The sequence below is a fragment of the Cornus florida genome, unplaced genomic scaffold, assembly GCF_030987335.1.
Source record: "Cornus florida cultivar Cherokee Brave unplaced genomic scaffold, ASM3098733v1 CherokeeBrave_3.0.0_Hap2_Chr02, whole genome shotgun sequence".
Lineage (NCBI taxonomy): Eukaryota > Viridiplantae > Streptophyta > Magnoliopsida > Cornales > Cornaceae > Cornus > Cornus florida.
In genome coordinates this window covers 7,521,005-7,539,247 of record NW_026775572.1, presented here as the reverse complement: position 1 = coordinate 7,539,247, position 18,243 = coordinate 7,521,005, and the positions used below count along the sequence as shown (strand labels likewise).

The window sequence follows — 18,243 nt, the reverse complement described above, 5'->3', positions numbered from 1 at the left end:
AAAAAAAAAAGTGTATATATCGATAATGTGCACCATATATGCATGTACAAGTGCCTCAAACCCCTACACGAATTGTCAATTCAGACAATCCAATCACACGGCCTTGTGCTGCCAGAACATCAGACAACAGCAAGCAAGCATCACTTTGGAATTATTTTCTTTGGACCATATATCCCTTCTAGTTTTAGTTACTTCACACACAGTCTATCACCCTCAAAACACACACAATGTCTTGTGCTTATGTTTCTGTTTGTGCAACAGATATTAAATTTAGTGTTCCATATTCAACAAAATAGAGGGTCATGTGCGTAATAGTGAGTGCGCCTACAGAACATAATTTGCAATGTCTTGTGTGATTAAAAAAAAAAGGGGCTGATTTTAGTCAACATAACACCCACCCAACCCCTTCAAACACAATAATTTAAAGTACCGTTCAATGTCCTGTTGAAGTTGGATTATATTATTTATATATTCTGATATATATGTATATGAAACTAATTTCTTTCACATATCCATCATCACACATATGTACCTAAATCCTCTTGGTCACAATTTTTCGGGAATTTCATCATTAATTTTACTACATAAAATTTAATCTGTTTAAATTTTGTTACCATTTGTTTATAGGTAAAATGTTACCATTATAATAACGAATTCAGCACAGTAAAATTCACCGACTACGAAAAATTGTGATGGAAGAGAATTTTGATACTAGACCGTAATAAAATCTAGTAATTATTATATTTGAAACAGTGGCATTTGATGTTGCTTTAGAGGATTAGAAGTATTGCACGTGCAATCTTGATCTGGATAAAGATTGATGTGAGAGAGAAAAAAAAGATGATGATCAGAAAAAGCCTGAACATAGGAGGAATATTGATGTTTTAAAAGATTGGTACGACAAATACCCCAAACGTATAAGGGTGCCAGAGACACTCTCTATTTAGTATAAGATAGAATACACATGTTTCTTTTCAAGTTTGCATAAAATACGCTGAAATCGTTCAATTTCCAAGGCAAGACAAACAAGGCCTTGCCATCATGTGGTTTGGAATCAAAATAATGGATGCATTCTTGTTCAATGAGGATTGACAAGAATTTTCACACCCCTCTCTCAAGATATATATATATATAAAGGTAAATAAAATTTTCAAACACATGCTTGTTTTTCTTTTATAATATCGAGAATCCATATATATTATTGGAAGGTAAAACAATTCACACACTTATGCCTTCACAGAGATTCGAATTTCTGATCTTCTTTTGAGAAGTAAAAATTTGGTACCGCTAAATTACTGACCCTTTAATAATGTCCATAAAATTATCTTAATGAAAAAATTATCTAAAATCACTAGTTTGAATCTCACTAAATGTGAGATAATGAGTTTAAATGATGCATTCGTATTGAAACAATTACAAGCCATGTTAGCTTAATAAGCAAAAGGGCAGTTGTCATTGCATTCTTGTTCAATGAGAATTGAGAACAATTTTCACACACCTCTCTCTCTCTCTCTAGATATATATATATATATATATATATATATATATATATATATATATATATATATGATTACATTAATTAATGTACTTAAGAAAAGGTAAATATTATATTAGCCATCTGGATGAAATTTTGACAAGAAGCTTGTTTTCCTTTTATAATATGGAGAATTCAATAACATTTCTTAGAGAATGTCGACGAAGTTGCATGCACATTTATGTTTTTATTGAAGTTTGAATTCCTGATTTCTTTTTAGAAAGTAAAAAATTTGGCCAATAACCCTAACATTAATAAAATTATCTTAAAGAAAAAGCTACCTAAAATCACTAGGTTGAGTCTCACTAAATGTGAGATATAAATTTAAATGATACATGTAGTATACATGTATGTGTCATTGCTTCTATATAGTGCTTTTTCCTTTTTACGCTGGACACGAGTCATGTTGGTCATCTATATATATATATATATATATATTATTTTAATAGATAAATATTCACAAACTCTTTCAAATGAATATTATGGGCTCAAACTCATCAGTCATCACTCCCCAGTGAAGAAGAAGATCGAGGTGACATTCGTATTCTTGTACATTTCATTTAATTATTATTTTTTAAATAAAGAAAATGGATATTAATTGTCCTTTAATTGTGTTGTATTAATTCAGCATCAGCATCAGCATTTTATAACCATAGGAAGATCCGAAGATGGAACCATCAGAATTCACATGCATGTATAAAAGACTATTTTTTGTTAGGTAACTCTAAAGTGTATATATATGAAAATACTTTTAAAAGAGACTTGTTTTATTTTTTCTTTTAAAATTAACTATAACCTGACAGTAATTTAATTCTCAGTATGCATGTACGTATAAAGATAGAATAATAATTATCTCTTCTGCATTCTCAAGTAAAAGAAAAAAATGAAGAAAAACAAAATTACAAAGAAGTTCCTGTCAAGGAATAAAATTCTAGTAATGTGATGCTTTCATACTTCCAAAAGAAGAACTTATTTCCAAACAAAAATGTCCTAAAACTAGTATTTCAAGCTAGACACATCAAAGTTACAGATGGATAGATAAATAGAGCCATCATGAAATGAATCTCTTTCTCTATACATATCTTGAAAACTAGTCAAAAGACTCATCATTTTCTTATAGAAAAATAGAAGGTACGTTGGAGATTAATTTCTAAATATTTTTTGCAATATTAGAGTATTTAATAACCGAAGCAATTATATATAAAGTGTAAAAGTCATGAGGTCGAGGCAGATTAAGATTGGTGGGGAATTTTTTATTTTAATTTTTTTATAAGATTCATTTCATGATCTCTATTATAATAATAGAGTATAATCGTATGTTCATTGTTAATCACAATCACAACTATGAAAAAATAACACTGCTCGGGTTAAAAACTTATTGTAGAGTGTGCGTAGTAATTTTTTCAACAGATGAAGTCTCGAACAAAAATGAATAACTATGATATATATAATTCATACTTTTATATTTAAGAAAATCGTCAAGAACAAAATGAATAATATTATTGAAGAAATCAAAAGAATAAACCGACTAAAGAATACAATAAAAAGAATAATTAGAATAAAAAATTGAAGTAATTGGGGGATGCATGGTGGATCCAAGAGGGGCGACAGTGAGAATCCATTGAAAGAAGGTGGCGTGGGGTAGGGTTAGGGTGGGTACAACACTCCCTCCCTCTGCAACTGCCAGACTGCCACCTCCTATTTCTGACCACCCCCTCGTGCGGCCCTCTACTTTTTCTACATCTGGACCTACTTCTTTTTTTCACCTTTTTACTACTCTTGGTCTCAATTATGGTTTTCAGTACATATTGCCATTATGATCACTTACACGTACGACACGATAATACGTGGAGTGAAACGATCTCGTGATTTCTTGCAGTATAACACGACTGTATATGAAATAAAGTTATCTCGTGATTTGTTGCAGTATCAGTATTTTATGATCACTTACACATATGACACGATTATATATGGAGTAGAGCGATCTCCTACAAAATTGACATTTGATGTTCGAAATTTTTAATTATCAAATTTTTATCTTAAGACACACGAGATATATTATGAATATAAATGCCTATTTGTACGTTTTAACTTTTGTTTAAAAAATAAATATTTGGAGTGAAATGATCTCGTGATTTCTTGCAATATGACACGATTGTATATGGAGTAAAGTTATCTCGTGATTTGTTGCAGTATCAATATTTTATGATTACTTACATGTATGACACGATTATATATGGAGCAGAGCGATCTCTTACAAGATTGACATTTGATGTATTATGAGTATAAATGTCAGTTTGTACGTTTTAACTTTTGTTAAATAAATAAATATTTTCATTATATTAAAAACTCATATTATGCTATATAATATTCCATTCTATATTGTTTGTTTTGATCTGGACCGCTGGCTGATAAAATTTCTAACTCCATTACACTACTGACATGGAAAAAAACTTACTATGCATCATATAATATGTGATATGTAGCTGTTAATATGTTTTGGGTACCACAAAAATGATTTGATAAAGTATGAAGGAATATCATTATCGCTTCAACAGAGTCTCGATTGGAAATGACCTACCAATTAAAACCACATTGTAAAATGAGAAATTCTATGGAACTACACAGGACAAAATGAATTTAATCCCTCCAATTTTGCAAGGATCTGTGGAATAAAAACAACTTATTATTGTTTTTATTTTTCAGAAATTTGGAATAAAACAACTTTTTTTTTCAAATTGTTTTATGTTAGTTGAAGTCACAAAGTAAATCTCCTAAAGCCAAAGTATATGCTTAACACATAATATGGTAAGCGATTTATAAAAATAAGTGTGTTTGTTTACAATTTAGACTACCACTCAAACTATTCCGCACTATTTAAAACAGACCAAAATTTTAAGCGTATCGCTAATCTGGTAAGTGATTTTAGGTTTTAAATATTTTATTAATGTGAATATTACCCTCAAATAATTTGAATCTTCAGAGTACAAGTCATGTTTTGTTTACTCCAATGTTTCAAAAGTTTCAATTCTCTTTTTTTTTTATTTCCTCTTAACAAAATATAAATAAAATAAACATATAATTGAGTTTATAATCAACATCATACAATGCTATCCCTCCCACCATTGTTATAATGTAAAACTACCATAAATAAAAATGGAACGATTTGAGCATTAATTCTAGCCTCATTTCCATAAATATTTCATTTTCATAATTCATTCACTTCATATTATTTTATTTATCTTATTGCCAATGTTATTTACAAAATTTTATATTTGTGCTTGATTTACCTCTCAACAGTGTAGATTTGCATTACATGAAAAGATTTTACATGTAATAGTTGGACGAAAAGCGTTTTAGGTTTTGGTAATCTTTTATAGAAACAAACGTGATAATAAGCTGATCGAATTAAAATAGTTTAGTGAAAATTGAATTAATATTAGATTCCATTAAGGTAGCATGACTATTTGATGAATAGAATTATTTTTCTACGTATCATCTTTACACTCGTTTTATGTTTTGCTTTTGGAATTTTTATCATCTGACATTAATAACCATTATCAAATTGATATATTACTTTTTGGTGAAATACATAATTTTATATATGTGTTTATATTATATTATATATATATATCTAGTATCTTGTATAACGATATTATTATATGTAGAAGATAATTGAGGGCAAAAAATGTAATATATATATCATTCAGATTTCAGCTCTTACATTTAATAAATAATCTTTATGAATTTAACGCTTAAAAATAAGACAATATTAAACAAATTTTTAGATTAATATATTATGCGCTTATAATTCAAAACTAACAATTTTCAATTTTATCAAACACCACCTAAATCTCCTAAAGCCAAAGTATGCTTACAAAGTATTATATTTACCTCCCATAAAATTATTTTTAAAATTCGTATTATCTTGAGTTTCTGGTCGTCTTCGAATATATATGGAAATGAAAGATATTACTATTGGAATTACTCAAGTTATTGGAGTAACGTGTTGATAAAATTCTTTAATAAATTTTCAAACAATATTGATTTTTGATAAGGACAAGGTACAATTAAATACTGTAACACCTTTTTTTAATTTTAATTTTGGGTTTGGAAGTCAATGTAGCGGCTGTCAATAGTGAAGTAAACAATTGGGCATGTGGTGGGACCCGAAGTTAAAAAGAAAACACGTGCATTCTGACAACGTTGAAATATATAGGGGCCGTAGATCAGATGTCTTAACGTTGTTGATTGCCAGCCTTTCACAACCCTACACGTCGGAATGCACGCACGTGTGAAGTGATACTACGTTAAACTGTTAAAAAAAGAAGGGCAAGGACGGAAGCAACCATACGACTCTTTCATCCATATTTTTAGTTCATCTTTTCCCCCAATCACTTGTCAGTTATCCCATCTTTTATATATACACATATGCACACGCATGTATGTGTATATATGTGTAAAATGGCAGAAGAAATCGGCTTCTATAACCATCCATCTGCCTTGTTCACGACGCATCAGAACCGTTGATCAGTACTATTTTAATATGACAGCGTAGAATTTTCAAATCATTCTAATGTGACAGTGTCTAATCCTAAAGTGTTTGATGTAGAATTTTGGTTTCAACCACCTCTCACAAATCATTTTTTATAAAATCAATCCAGCTCATCTAGAAGATTAGACGGGCAAATCACACAATTTGACAATCAAAACATCACTCTTTGATTCATTGATGTATGAGACATCTCTATTTTAAAGTTTTAATGCACGGAAAATTACAAAGATCAAGTCTTGATCTAATAAAAAAAATTATTGGACTAACAAAATACAATCTTCATATTCAAAACCACCACCTTATAATTTAGAGTTGAATTTATGTGATGTGTGACGGGTTGAATTTAGATAACAGTACATCTCGAAAAAGATTTAGTTGTCGATTAATCAACCGTTGATATATATATATGGTTAGAATTAATTGGACGGTGAAGATGACAATTGGAGCCGGATTTTAAAGGATACAAGTTGAGTTAGGTGTGGGCCCAAGGCTAAATGATACAATCGTGAAGAAGTGACCCACACCATAGTCTACCTACGCATAAAATGGGAGGAAAAAGAGCAGCTAGTGTAGTAATGGGGTGGGGTACAAAGTATGCCCATAGAAATGATTGATATTACGTGCATGATAGGTTGTGCTTCTCCCCAATTTTACTATTATTGTAAAGCATATTATTTGATTTGATGTGTTTGTTACCCCCACAATACGGTATCTTAATGCAACATACGATTGCCAACTAAGCATGTCTCCTCGTCTCTTATCTAAATTAATTTAACTGTCCCTTTGCTTCACTCATAAATTTTCTTCAATAATATAAATATAAGAATTTAGGTATTATTTGGTGATTTAATTAATAGAGCGTTAATTTTCAGAATAGGTGTGTTCATATTGAATTCCCTTTCCACTAGAGGAACAGATGTGTTCGTATTGAATTCCATTCTCACTAAATTATCAAGACATATTTATTTGATATATGTAACCTTAATGCTATGTTTGGTGTGTAGGAATGGAATGAAATGGAATGTTCATTCCAACCATTTATTTATTTGGTGTTCAGGAATGGAATGGAATGGTCATTCGGAATGAAAATCTATTCCAAGGAATGAGAATTCATTCCATTACTAAACCTATGAAATGACCATTCCATTCCATAGTAAGATTAAAGTTTTTTGTAATATTCCCAACAAACCCTTCATCACATTCCAATAAGGCAAAATCTTTCCCATTCTATTTTTCACATTTGTCAAGATTCTTTATTAGACGTGGTAAAGGTGTACTCTTTCACCTTCCCTCTCTTCTGAATATACTCAGAACTGTCATTGATAAAAAGTTGTAGAACCTTCAACTAAATTGCAAGTACTAATCTATTTTTTTTTTTTTTTTTAAGTATGTATTAATCTCTTTATCTTCTGAGTATATCACTTTTTTATTTTTATTTTTATTTATTTATTTTTTTGTATCTTTGTGTTGAAACATTTGTGTAATTTCTCCATCTTTCTCTCTTCTAATATTTTCGTATGAAGCAATGTTTATATAAAATAAAAATTAATAATCACATAAAATAAAAATTAATAATCATCTCGAACCAAAAGTGGACTTATTTGACTTTTTGACCCTTGCCAAGTTCATCGTTAGATGATTGGAGAACCTTACTTTCGAATTTGATCAAAACTAGAATTTAAAAAAAAATTGAATGGAAAATCTAGCAAAATACCTATTGGCCTACAACTTCAGTGCTTTAGTGGTTGATTTTTTAAGATTAATATCTCATTAAAAATAATATTTAGACATTTAGATATTTTTCCTTTTGCCGTCATTTATTAAGATTAATATCTCATTAAAAATAATATTCTATTTTATTTTAAGATTTTTCTTTATTTTTTTGAATGACAATACTGGGCATCTTATAATATTCAATAATTCATTGTCAGAGTTAAAAAGTAATGTAAGCCAATGAAAATGGTATTTTTAAGAAAAATCATTCCATTCCAAATTTAATGATAGTCAACCAAAAAATAGAATGGTAATAATCATTTCATTTCATAACGATTCACCGTGTCATACCAAACATTGAAATGATAATACTCATTCCATTTCATTCTTATTCTCATTCCATTTCAAATTACGTTTCATTCCATTCCTATACACCAAACGCAGTCTTAGTTCTTATACTTGAAAATAAACTCATAAAAAAATAACATTACCGTTACTTCAAGGCACGCCCTCATTTATGTACATGAATCTAATTTAATTGGGTAATTATATGATAAACATAAGTTGAAACAAAAATATAAAGACAGTGACATTTAAAATAATAATAAAGTAGCGAAGGAGACATTGTATTATAAAATAATAAATAAAAAAATAGATGAATAAAAATAGTGACATTTATAGAGTCGTGACTAGTAGCTCAATTATTCATCTATTTTTTATTATTTTTTTAGGGGGTGTGGGTCTCACTAGTTGGATTGAAAATAATAATAAAGTAGCAAAGGAGACATTAATCTCGAAATTTTCATGTGGAGTTGTTCGTATAAAGTGCTTTAGTCTAATCAATACCTCCCCAACAGTAGCAGCAAACATGTCTTAGCAGTCACCCTCCCTTCCCACCATTCTATGGTCTGCCTTACTTTCAGGGACATGACTCACTTTCTCCTGCATTTTAAAACCCTAACCCTAGGCCCAAACTCTAACGAAAATATTAGTGGTTTGGGCTAACCCAATAACCAAGTAAATGACAATCTTGATTTTGTCATCTCTGGTGTCAAATCAAAGGTTGTCCTTTTTAATACTCTCTTATCACCACTCCGTTTATCATACATTTGTCATGTCATCAACCTTTGGTGATGCAAATACTTCTAAATCTATTTGCTTTGAAATATTTCAAATATATTAGCCAAATTACATGTAACATCAATTCAAATCAGACATTTCTGTCCAGTTCCAATCAGAAGTTAGTCATTAGTCGGCCATGAAAACACAAACATAGGGAAAAAAAAAACCCATTTCATCATTTAAGCAAGCAGATGCATAGCATTTTGATCATTTTTCGATGGGGTTTAAAGAGGGGCTTGCATTTTATTTTCCAATCGCCCATTATTAGGTGCCCTTTCCTAGTGATGGTCCCATTCCTCCACCACATGTCCCATTCTCGGTTATATACACGTGTGTGTGTGTATATATATATATACACACACACATATATAATATAGGTATACATATATATACGTGCATGTATTTAAAGACAGGTTATCGCAGTATGAGCTATCTGAAATTATTTTCCCAGAAAGTTAATTACAAAAAGTGAGCTAAAGAATATATATATATACATATATATACACACACACATACATGCTACTTTGGTTTTGAGGGTTTAAATTGGCAAATTCATTTAAAGACGTAGAAGGCACATATCCTTAAGGATTTAAGGTATTGACCGTCATGACTATAACCTAATCAGAGTATCAAATCTTGCATTCATAAGGTTGAAAATGTACAAGGCATTAGAAAGCAACCCAAATGGAAATGACCATTACATTTTCCTAATATTTTCTCAATACACAAATTAACTTCAATAATTTTCAAGAATAAGTCACGAAACTGTTCTAATAATATAAACTAGGACAAAAACCACACAAGCCTAACAGTTTAGAGAGAATAACACAGCCTGTATAGGCATCAAGACATTCAAAGACATGCTGTTATTGATAACTAAGAGAACACAAGAACTTCAATCCTATGAAGTTCCCACACATCCATTACAACAAAAGCTTAAACCAGGAGTTATCCACAGGCCTACAACCAAAGTTTTAGACTTCATAAATATCTCACAAAAGCTTTCGCCCGATGATACAGGTAGTAGCAACGATTACATATAAATACTGAAATACTAAAGCAATGTCGGTGTAAAAGAGGATGAAAACACTCATCAAGATCAACTATACAGGTCATCTTCATCAGCTCCACCAGCAGAAGCTGCAAAAGGGTCAGATCCAGCAGCTCCCGTACTGGTCTCAGAGAATCGGAATTCAGTGCCAAACCCTCTAGACTGCTGCAATGTTTGGGCAAATGCCTGGTACTTGCGAATGTCAGCATCACTTACACTTCTTCGAGCATACTTCATTGATTCCTCAAAATGAGCAGCCTTGATCTCTGCCACCTCATCTTCGACATCCTCCTCCATGGCCTCAGGATTCTCACCTCTCCTCCTCTCCCTCTCAATATCCTGATACAGAAACAAGAACATTGAATCTTAATATTCTAGTATTCGCACAATATACCAAGTATAACAATGTCAGAAGAATTTGCACAAGTCCATCAAGTTTCATATAGGTCGAAATGTCTTTAAAGGGCTTTCTTGTAGAATTGCTTTTAAAAAGATTTGCTTATTGTAAGGGCTTTCCAGTATCTAACAAAGGACCTTATTGACCGGGATAAGATTTCCTCATTTATTTATTTATTTTCTTGGTAAATAGTGGGATGACATTTCCATTGCATACTACCATTCTGTATGTTAAAAGACCAAGACGAAAACAAATAAGTAGTAACCAATTTTCATAGAATGTCCCAGAGTTTATTAAATATAGTACAACATTCATAGGTGTAACACAAGTTGGTGACGCCACAACTAACAAGATAAATGCTAAAACAATTTTCCTTTTTTTACAATTTTTACATTACAAACTTAAAGCTAAAATAGTCTTTTGAATCTAATTAGACTACATTGGCACAAGGAAGAGCACACCCACTCATCCAAAAGCACCCATGACATTGAGAATATGATCAAATGTCAGAAACTAAAATGCAAAAAATGTCCATATTGTGAGTGTATTATTACAGAGAAACAGTGGAGCCGTGCATGTCAGAAAATTGAACAGTTCTCTTTCACTATAATAATACAGACTTCACATGACTTTCCTGACATGGTACAACTACTACAACACCATTGTTTGAGCTATATGCCTACTTGTACACATAATATGTTAAATAAACAACATTAAGATGAAGAGCAGGATTAGAAAGATTGTCATCTCCAACTACTAGAAAAGATAAAGTAACTTACTTTCTCAATGTTCTCTCTGATGGCATATTTGCATGCCCGTTGGCATATTTCTGTAATATCGGCACCGCTGAAACCTTGAGTGTACTTTGCAAGCGCTCTCAGGTCTACATCTTTGGAAACAGGAGATTTCCTCAGGCAGGCTTTGAAAATCTGATGACGAGAATCCTCATCAGGCAGAGGGATATAAATCAACTGATCAAGACGGCCGGGCCGCAAGAGGGCAGGATCAATGATATCAGGCCTGTTGGTGGCCCCAATAATGAAAACAGTTTTCTTGGCAGACATTCCATCCATTTCAGTGAGGAGTTGATTCAAAACCCTATCAGCAGCACCACCAGCATCTCCAACGCTACTTCCCCTCTGCAAGAAATAGCAAAAGCAGCCCAAGTAATTAGGGGGGGAACTGCGGAAGGCAGTGTAAGCTGGGAGGGGACTACAATTACCAATTGAAAACAATAAAACAAACCTGAGTAGCAATTGAGTCGAGCTCATCAAAGAATAGGACGCAAGGAGCAGATTGACGAGCCTTGTCAAATATTTCTCGAACATTGGCCTCACTCTCCCCAAACCACATGGTAAGCAATTCAGGACCCTTGACACTGATGAAGTTCGCCTGACATTCATTGGCAATAGCCTTGGCAAGTAGAGTTTTACCACATCCAGGTGGACCATAGAAAAGAACTCCCTTTGAGGGTGACATGCCAAACTTCTCAAATTTCTCAGGATGCTCCACAGGGTATTGAACAGTCTGCATGGAATAATTGCAGTGACCAAATTAAGTTGAAAAAAGGATAACTAACCAAATGTTTTAGGAAAAGAAAGAAAAGTTGTGTATATATGGCAAATTGAAGCATTTGCTATTACCTCTTGAAGCTCCCGCTTGACATTCTCGAGGCCTCCAATATCCTGCCAACTCACATTCGGCACTTCAACAACCTGGCTCACCAAAAGATTCATAATTAGCACCCAGTAAATAAAAATAGTATTTAAAAGGCAAAGTGACTCTGGGCCAAAAGGATAAAAATTCTACTTACCGTTTCACGAAGAGCAGATGGATTGCTTGTTCCAAGAGCAGTATGGAAGTGCTCATTTGTAACAGCCATGGAGTTTAGTATCTCAGCATCTATGGACTCATCTTCCAAGTCAATCACATCCATCTTCTCTCTGATGCATTGAAGTGCAGCCTCAGTGCACAAAGCTGCTAAATCAGCACCAACATAACCATGTGTGTCCTTGGAAATCCTTTCTAAATCAACCTGCACAGTTAAAACAAGTAGTTCAGATACATTACACCAGATCCTTTTATAAAATGTGAAAGAGAATATGAACTCAAAATTAGAAAATTAAGTTGTTTGGTATTACATCTTCAGATAGCTTCATGTTCTTTGTATGGATACGGAGAACCTCAAGACGCCCAACTTCATCTGGAACACCAATGTCTATTTCCCTATCAAATCTCCCAAACCTTCTGAGGGCAGGGTCAATACTGTTGGGACGATTAGTAGCACCAATAACAATAACGTGAGCACGGGATTTAAGTCCATCCATAAGTGTCAAGAGCTGGGAAACAATCCTCCTTTCAACTTCACCATGTGTCTTCTCTCGCTTGGGAGCAATAGAATCAAGCTCATCAATGAAGATGATGGATGGAGCATTCTTCTCTGCTTCCTCAAAAGCTTTCCTGAGATTGCTTTCACTCTCTCCAGCCAATTTTGACATAATCTCTGGTCCATTAATACAGAAGAAGAAAGCACCAGTTTCATTTGCAACAGCTCGAGCTATTAGAGTTTTTCCAGATCCAGGAGGCCCATAGAGCAGAATCCCTTTTGGTGGCTTCACACCGATTGATTTGAAGAGTTGTGGATGCCTAAGTGGCAGCTCCACCAACTCCCTGATCTGTGCCATCTGTTTACGAACACCACCAACATCATCATAACCAACCTCATCCAACCTATCTTCATCCTCCCTTCTCACAGGCTCTCCCTCGCAGAAGATCTCAGTATCAGGGGCAACCACGCAGTACTCTGGAGGATCTGTCTCAATAACCTTAAATTCCACGCTTCTCATTCCCCCTCTCACGAGAAAGAGGTCACCTTTCCTCACAGGGCGGTACGCCTCAAGGAAATAAGCTGCATATTGAAAAGGCAGCCTCAGTATGAACAGTTTTCAGAAAACTAGAAGACCAATGAATTTTCAAATTGTATTTCTGTTTTCCCATTCTAAAAAAAGGGAAAATTATTCTAATAAAAGAGAATCAAGAAGGCCAAATCTTTTTTGTGAGAAAGATAATTTAGAGTGACACTATGTCATCAAATGCTAGAAGAGCAACGAGATCCTTATATTTACAAAATTTATAAATATACCAGACCATCGGAGATTGATAATGCAGATAAAAGAAATGCTTGTCAGTAACTATCACAGGCATACAAGAAGTAAAATAAAGAGATATATGTATAACAATTGTGGTTACCTGGTGGGTCTTCTAGAACACCTTCTCTGGCAGATTAAGACATTTAGAGAATATAATTATAGGAGTGATTTAAGGCTTTAAAAGAATATTGATTGGAGTGATTTATGGGATTGATTTTAGGAATCTTTACAGCTATACATTTTTCATATTTATCACATGTTTGTATTCTTTAACCTATAAATAGAAGTGGTCATTGTAAAAAAGAAAGTAAAATAGAATATAATGAAAGAGAAAAATCCATTATTCCCTTTGGGCTTTGTGTGCTTTGGATGTAGACCGTAGTGACTGACCCACATTATATTCTTGTGTTGTTCATGCTCAATTTCTCTCTTCACTCTTTTGTTTTTCAACAAAGTCCATCACCTTTTAAGTCAAACCTAGTCTCAATTAACCACATAAGTTCCAAAATGTTGGTTTTCCATTGAATGTAAAACGAATCAGATAATAAAGCAGCTGATGGTAGCATTTTCATGGAGAGTCGTAGAAGGGAATCACTACTTGAATCATCAACAATCAACTAAAACTAAAAATAGAGTATTATATTTTGGAAAGGTAGTAAATTGCTTCAACAAGGACAATATCTAGCTGCTAAGTTAAATAATGTATTTGATTTGACATTGAAATCTGTAGAATGCTATTTCCAGAATTGAGGATTAGGTCGAAGTCATAAACATAATGACCTAGAATAATATTTTCATCTTACTACTTAAATTAGCAGTTAACAACAAATCATTCTTGTTGTCTTGCTATGTGCTATATTTGTTCAGCTCTCAAACTAGATGTTTGTTGTAAGACAAATCAAACAGTGTGCATCTTTTATCAGAATTATCATCATTTATCACAGATTTCAGTGGACAGTTATAGCCATTGTGGTGTGCACATTCACAGTCGCAAGGAAAAATAAGAAGTCTGCTAATTGAAGGACCAGATTATTCCTTAAATATCACTCTTGAATTGACATTAAAGTTCGATATCTGGGATATAAAATGGATATATCATTTACCAGTACCTACCTAAGTTTGTTACAAATCAACCTCAAGATACTGTTGACTTTGCTCGGGTTAATTTTGGCCCAATCGACAAAATATTCTACTGAGTTTAATGTTTGGAATAGCTCCACTGTACATGCCTCCAACGCTGGCACATCGTGTTTGAATCGAGGTACAACTTAGTGCTAAATGATGAGATGTTACAATAAAAACAGTCACTTATCCCTAGTCACTAAGATTTTTAAGAAAATGAATACGTATTATCCAACAGTATCTAGACCATCCAATTGCCAGTCTACTTTTGGAAACATATATTAAACTAGCAAGTGATACATGGACATATTCCCAAAGGTTGCCAAGTGTACAGTAGTATCCCAATAATAATAACAAAACAACAACCACCACTGCTAGTGGTACTGTTTATGACATCCACAATATTGCCAAAGACTGAATATTGGGTTACTAATTGATTTGCAAGAGAAAAGAATGGCAGGCCTGTAAGGCGAGGCCAATGGCTTTGGTAAAAAACATCCACAGCTTCACCAATGGTCAAATTAGAGAAATATCAGTCGCTTCATATTTTCAAATTAGACATATAGAAAGTCTCGTGATGCGATGGAATAAATAACAGAAAAATAACATAAAAATTGATCAAAAAAAATTATTTCCATGCAGTATTAAATAGAAAAGAGGTTTTATATATCAACAAACTTACGCTTCAAGTATGCGTCAAACAGATTCCCAGTGACCCCTTCAATAGTGTCATCCACAGGGAGAATGTGCACACGCTTCCCATATTTGACATCAGCACACTGATGCACAGAAACCACATCTCCAAGCCTAACCCTCAGGTTTGATCTGACAACTTTGTTCATCCTAATCTTTGGTTCATCACAAGTGTCATCAGCAAGGGCAATGCAGATTGTATCTTTTCTTTTCTTTCCCTGAACATCAAAGGCGAAAATATGGAGTCCATTATCCCATTACAGCTTCAGACCACAAGAATCAAGAAAAAATCATAAACTCAAACATAAACTACCCAATATTCAGTCATCATATACAAAAGTGACAATAAAATTCATTTTTTGCTATTTGAAACTCACACGCCCACTTGGGGACCTGCGGCCCTTGGTTGATAAAATTCACTTGTCCAATCAATTATTAGCAATGGAATTGATAATTTGAATACACAGAGTTTCACAATTCTTTAAGTCCCAAGAGGAACCTAGATCCTTTTCATCACACAACCAATTGTAGCCTCAATTGCAAATTGACAAATACAAATTAGAACTAACAATTGAAAATGTCACAAGCAAAACAATAAATCAAAATCAGAAGAGACAATTGCTAACATAGCATGCATGTGTGAGCCTGCATAATTAGTTGTGAGTTGTGACTCCTGCTCCCTCATGTCGACATCCATGTTGAACTATTACTTTGAAAGTTGTCAATATCTCAGTAGATCTGTGCATGTTTGGCCATGCACGGGTGCATGCACGAAGAAGACCTAACTCAATTAAGCAGACGCATGCACTGAGAGAGGGTGAGGGACACTCAACTCAACTAAGAAAAGCCATAGAGCCCAACTACTTTGGCACACTCAACTCAGCAAAGCCTGGTAGCCAGCTAATCTGAGTTGGCAATACAATCCAATCTCTAATCTCTACTGTTTTGTGTGCATCTGCGCTACATTATGCATATAATGTATCTATCGTATACACATAGACAGCATATCAAACCCAACAGTTCACCATCGTGCATTCATAAAACAAAGGCACTACGATTTAGTTTTTCTAAAATATCCAAATTTTCAGAACCGCACAAGCAACCAATCCACAGATCCTAATCCCCAAATAAGAATTCCACAAAAGCAACAACCCTATTTTCAATAAACCCAACAAATAAACACTATAAGCTCAAACTAAAATAAACCCTAAATTATAACATATCAAAGCTCAAACTAAAATAAACCCTAAATTATAACATATCAAAGTTAGCAGAAGAGTATTGATACAATAAGACATAGAAATCAAACCTTGATTAAGATGGTGTCACCGCGAAAAAGCTGAAGCTTCTCCATTGTATCCGGATGCAACGCAACGACAGAGTTGTCATCGTTGATGGCCTCATCAACAACAAGCCGATTTGCCGCCTTCTTGCGCTCAAGAATCGCAGTACTGAAGTCCCTCTTCGTTCCCTTGCTGTGAATCAAAACTACCATCAGATACCAAAACCAAAAATCGAAACGCATACAAACACAATTCAATACTTCAAGTGTTTGTGTGTATATATAATTAAATATGTGCGTTTGTGAGCATAAGTGTAATCTAAGAAAAGTGGGCTTACGAGTCGGAGGATTCAGCTTGATCAGTCATGTCGCCGATAACCACGGAGGAGAGGAAAGAGAGAGGGTTTTGTAGAGAGAGGTGGTCTTTTTGGAGAATATAGGAAGAGTAACGGTGTGGGAGATCTCAAGATTGAGGGAAGGGGGTATTTGTACGAGATTTCTTGTTGGGAACGAAATGCTTTCTACTTTTTTCCAATATCTTCTTTTATTTGGATTTTATTATTGATAGCTTTTTTTCCAATTTCTTATTTTATTTTATTTTTTATTTTCTGATGAGATCATTAATTAAAGTGAAAAAAAAAGGAAGAGATCATTAATTTAAGTTTTATTATTGTTTACAATATTTTGTCATGCCAGCGCCTCTTAAAATTTTAGTCTTTTAAGAAACAATAATTAAATTAATTTAATAAGTTACATCGCTCAGTGTTTTTCAAAAATAAACATATCAAATAATAATTTCAATCCAATAAAAATTAAACATTTGGATTAACAACATTACTTGATTAAAAACGTCCAAAACAACGTTTGATGTTTAATAATAATAAAAAACAATAATTATTTAATAAGAGTAAAAACTTACAATCCACTTGGTTAGATAAAGAGCAGTACCTCAATAATAAGGATTTACATCATCTTCACCAGTGATGTGGGTCAATAATAAATAGACATGTCATCACATAAATGGTAATTTATTATGATAGGTAAATACACATTTATCAAATCACAATCAAATCACGGTGATTTATTATTGGTCCACATTATTAGTGAGGATGGTGTAAATCCTCGTTAGTAAGGACCTAAGTATCATTTTTAGATGAAAATCACAACAAAGAAAAAGAGATGGATAACTTTTAAACACTTTACAATTTTATAACCAACTTTCTATCAAAATTTCTTTAAAAAATAATTTAAAATTTTCAAACCTGTGAGAAAATTTTGTGAAAGAATAATATATATCTATTATAATAGTCCATTTCAAAACATGAAATGATAATCTTTCTTTAAATTTCTTATTTTAAAAAATAAAATTATTAGTTAAAGCATATTGTAAATTTTATTTTCGTTTCATTCATTTTGATTTTTTTTTTTTACTTTTTATTTGCACTACTAATTTTAATCTAATCAAACAAACCCTTTAAGAAAACATAGATACAAAGAGAGATAAATTTCCTTAAAAAATTAGATCCGGGAAAAATAAATGTAATGTTTATTGATTATCAAAACATTATCATTATCTCACGGTATGATATTGTTTGGCCACGCCACATAGTATGATACGAGTTTTT

At 32.8% G+C, this 18,243-nt stretch overlaps 1 protein-coding gene across 1 annotated transcript; it reads right to left on the bottom strand.

Annotated features, from left to right (window-relative positions):
• Window positions 1-9,770: 9,770 nt before the first annotated feature.
• LOC132293403 (cell division cycle protein 48 homolog) lies at window positions 9,771-17,119 on the bottom strand. The gene is made up of 9 exons (XM_059790868.1): window positions 16,957-17,119; window positions 16,646-16,811; window positions 15,326-15,554; window positions 12,514-13,280; window positions 12,186-12,407; window positions 12,016-12,087; window positions 11,618-11,899; window positions 11,152-11,511; window positions 9,771-10,314 (listed from the first exon to the last, which is right to left on the bottom strand). The coding sequence occupies exons 1-9, from the start codon at window positions 16,983-16,985 to the stop codon at window positions 10,024-10,026; spliced, it is 2,418 nt and encodes an 805-aa protein (XP_059646851.1). The 5' UTR covers window positions 16,986-17,119; the 3' UTR covers window positions 9,771-10,023.
• Window positions 17,120-18,243: the final 1,124 nt, after the last annotated feature.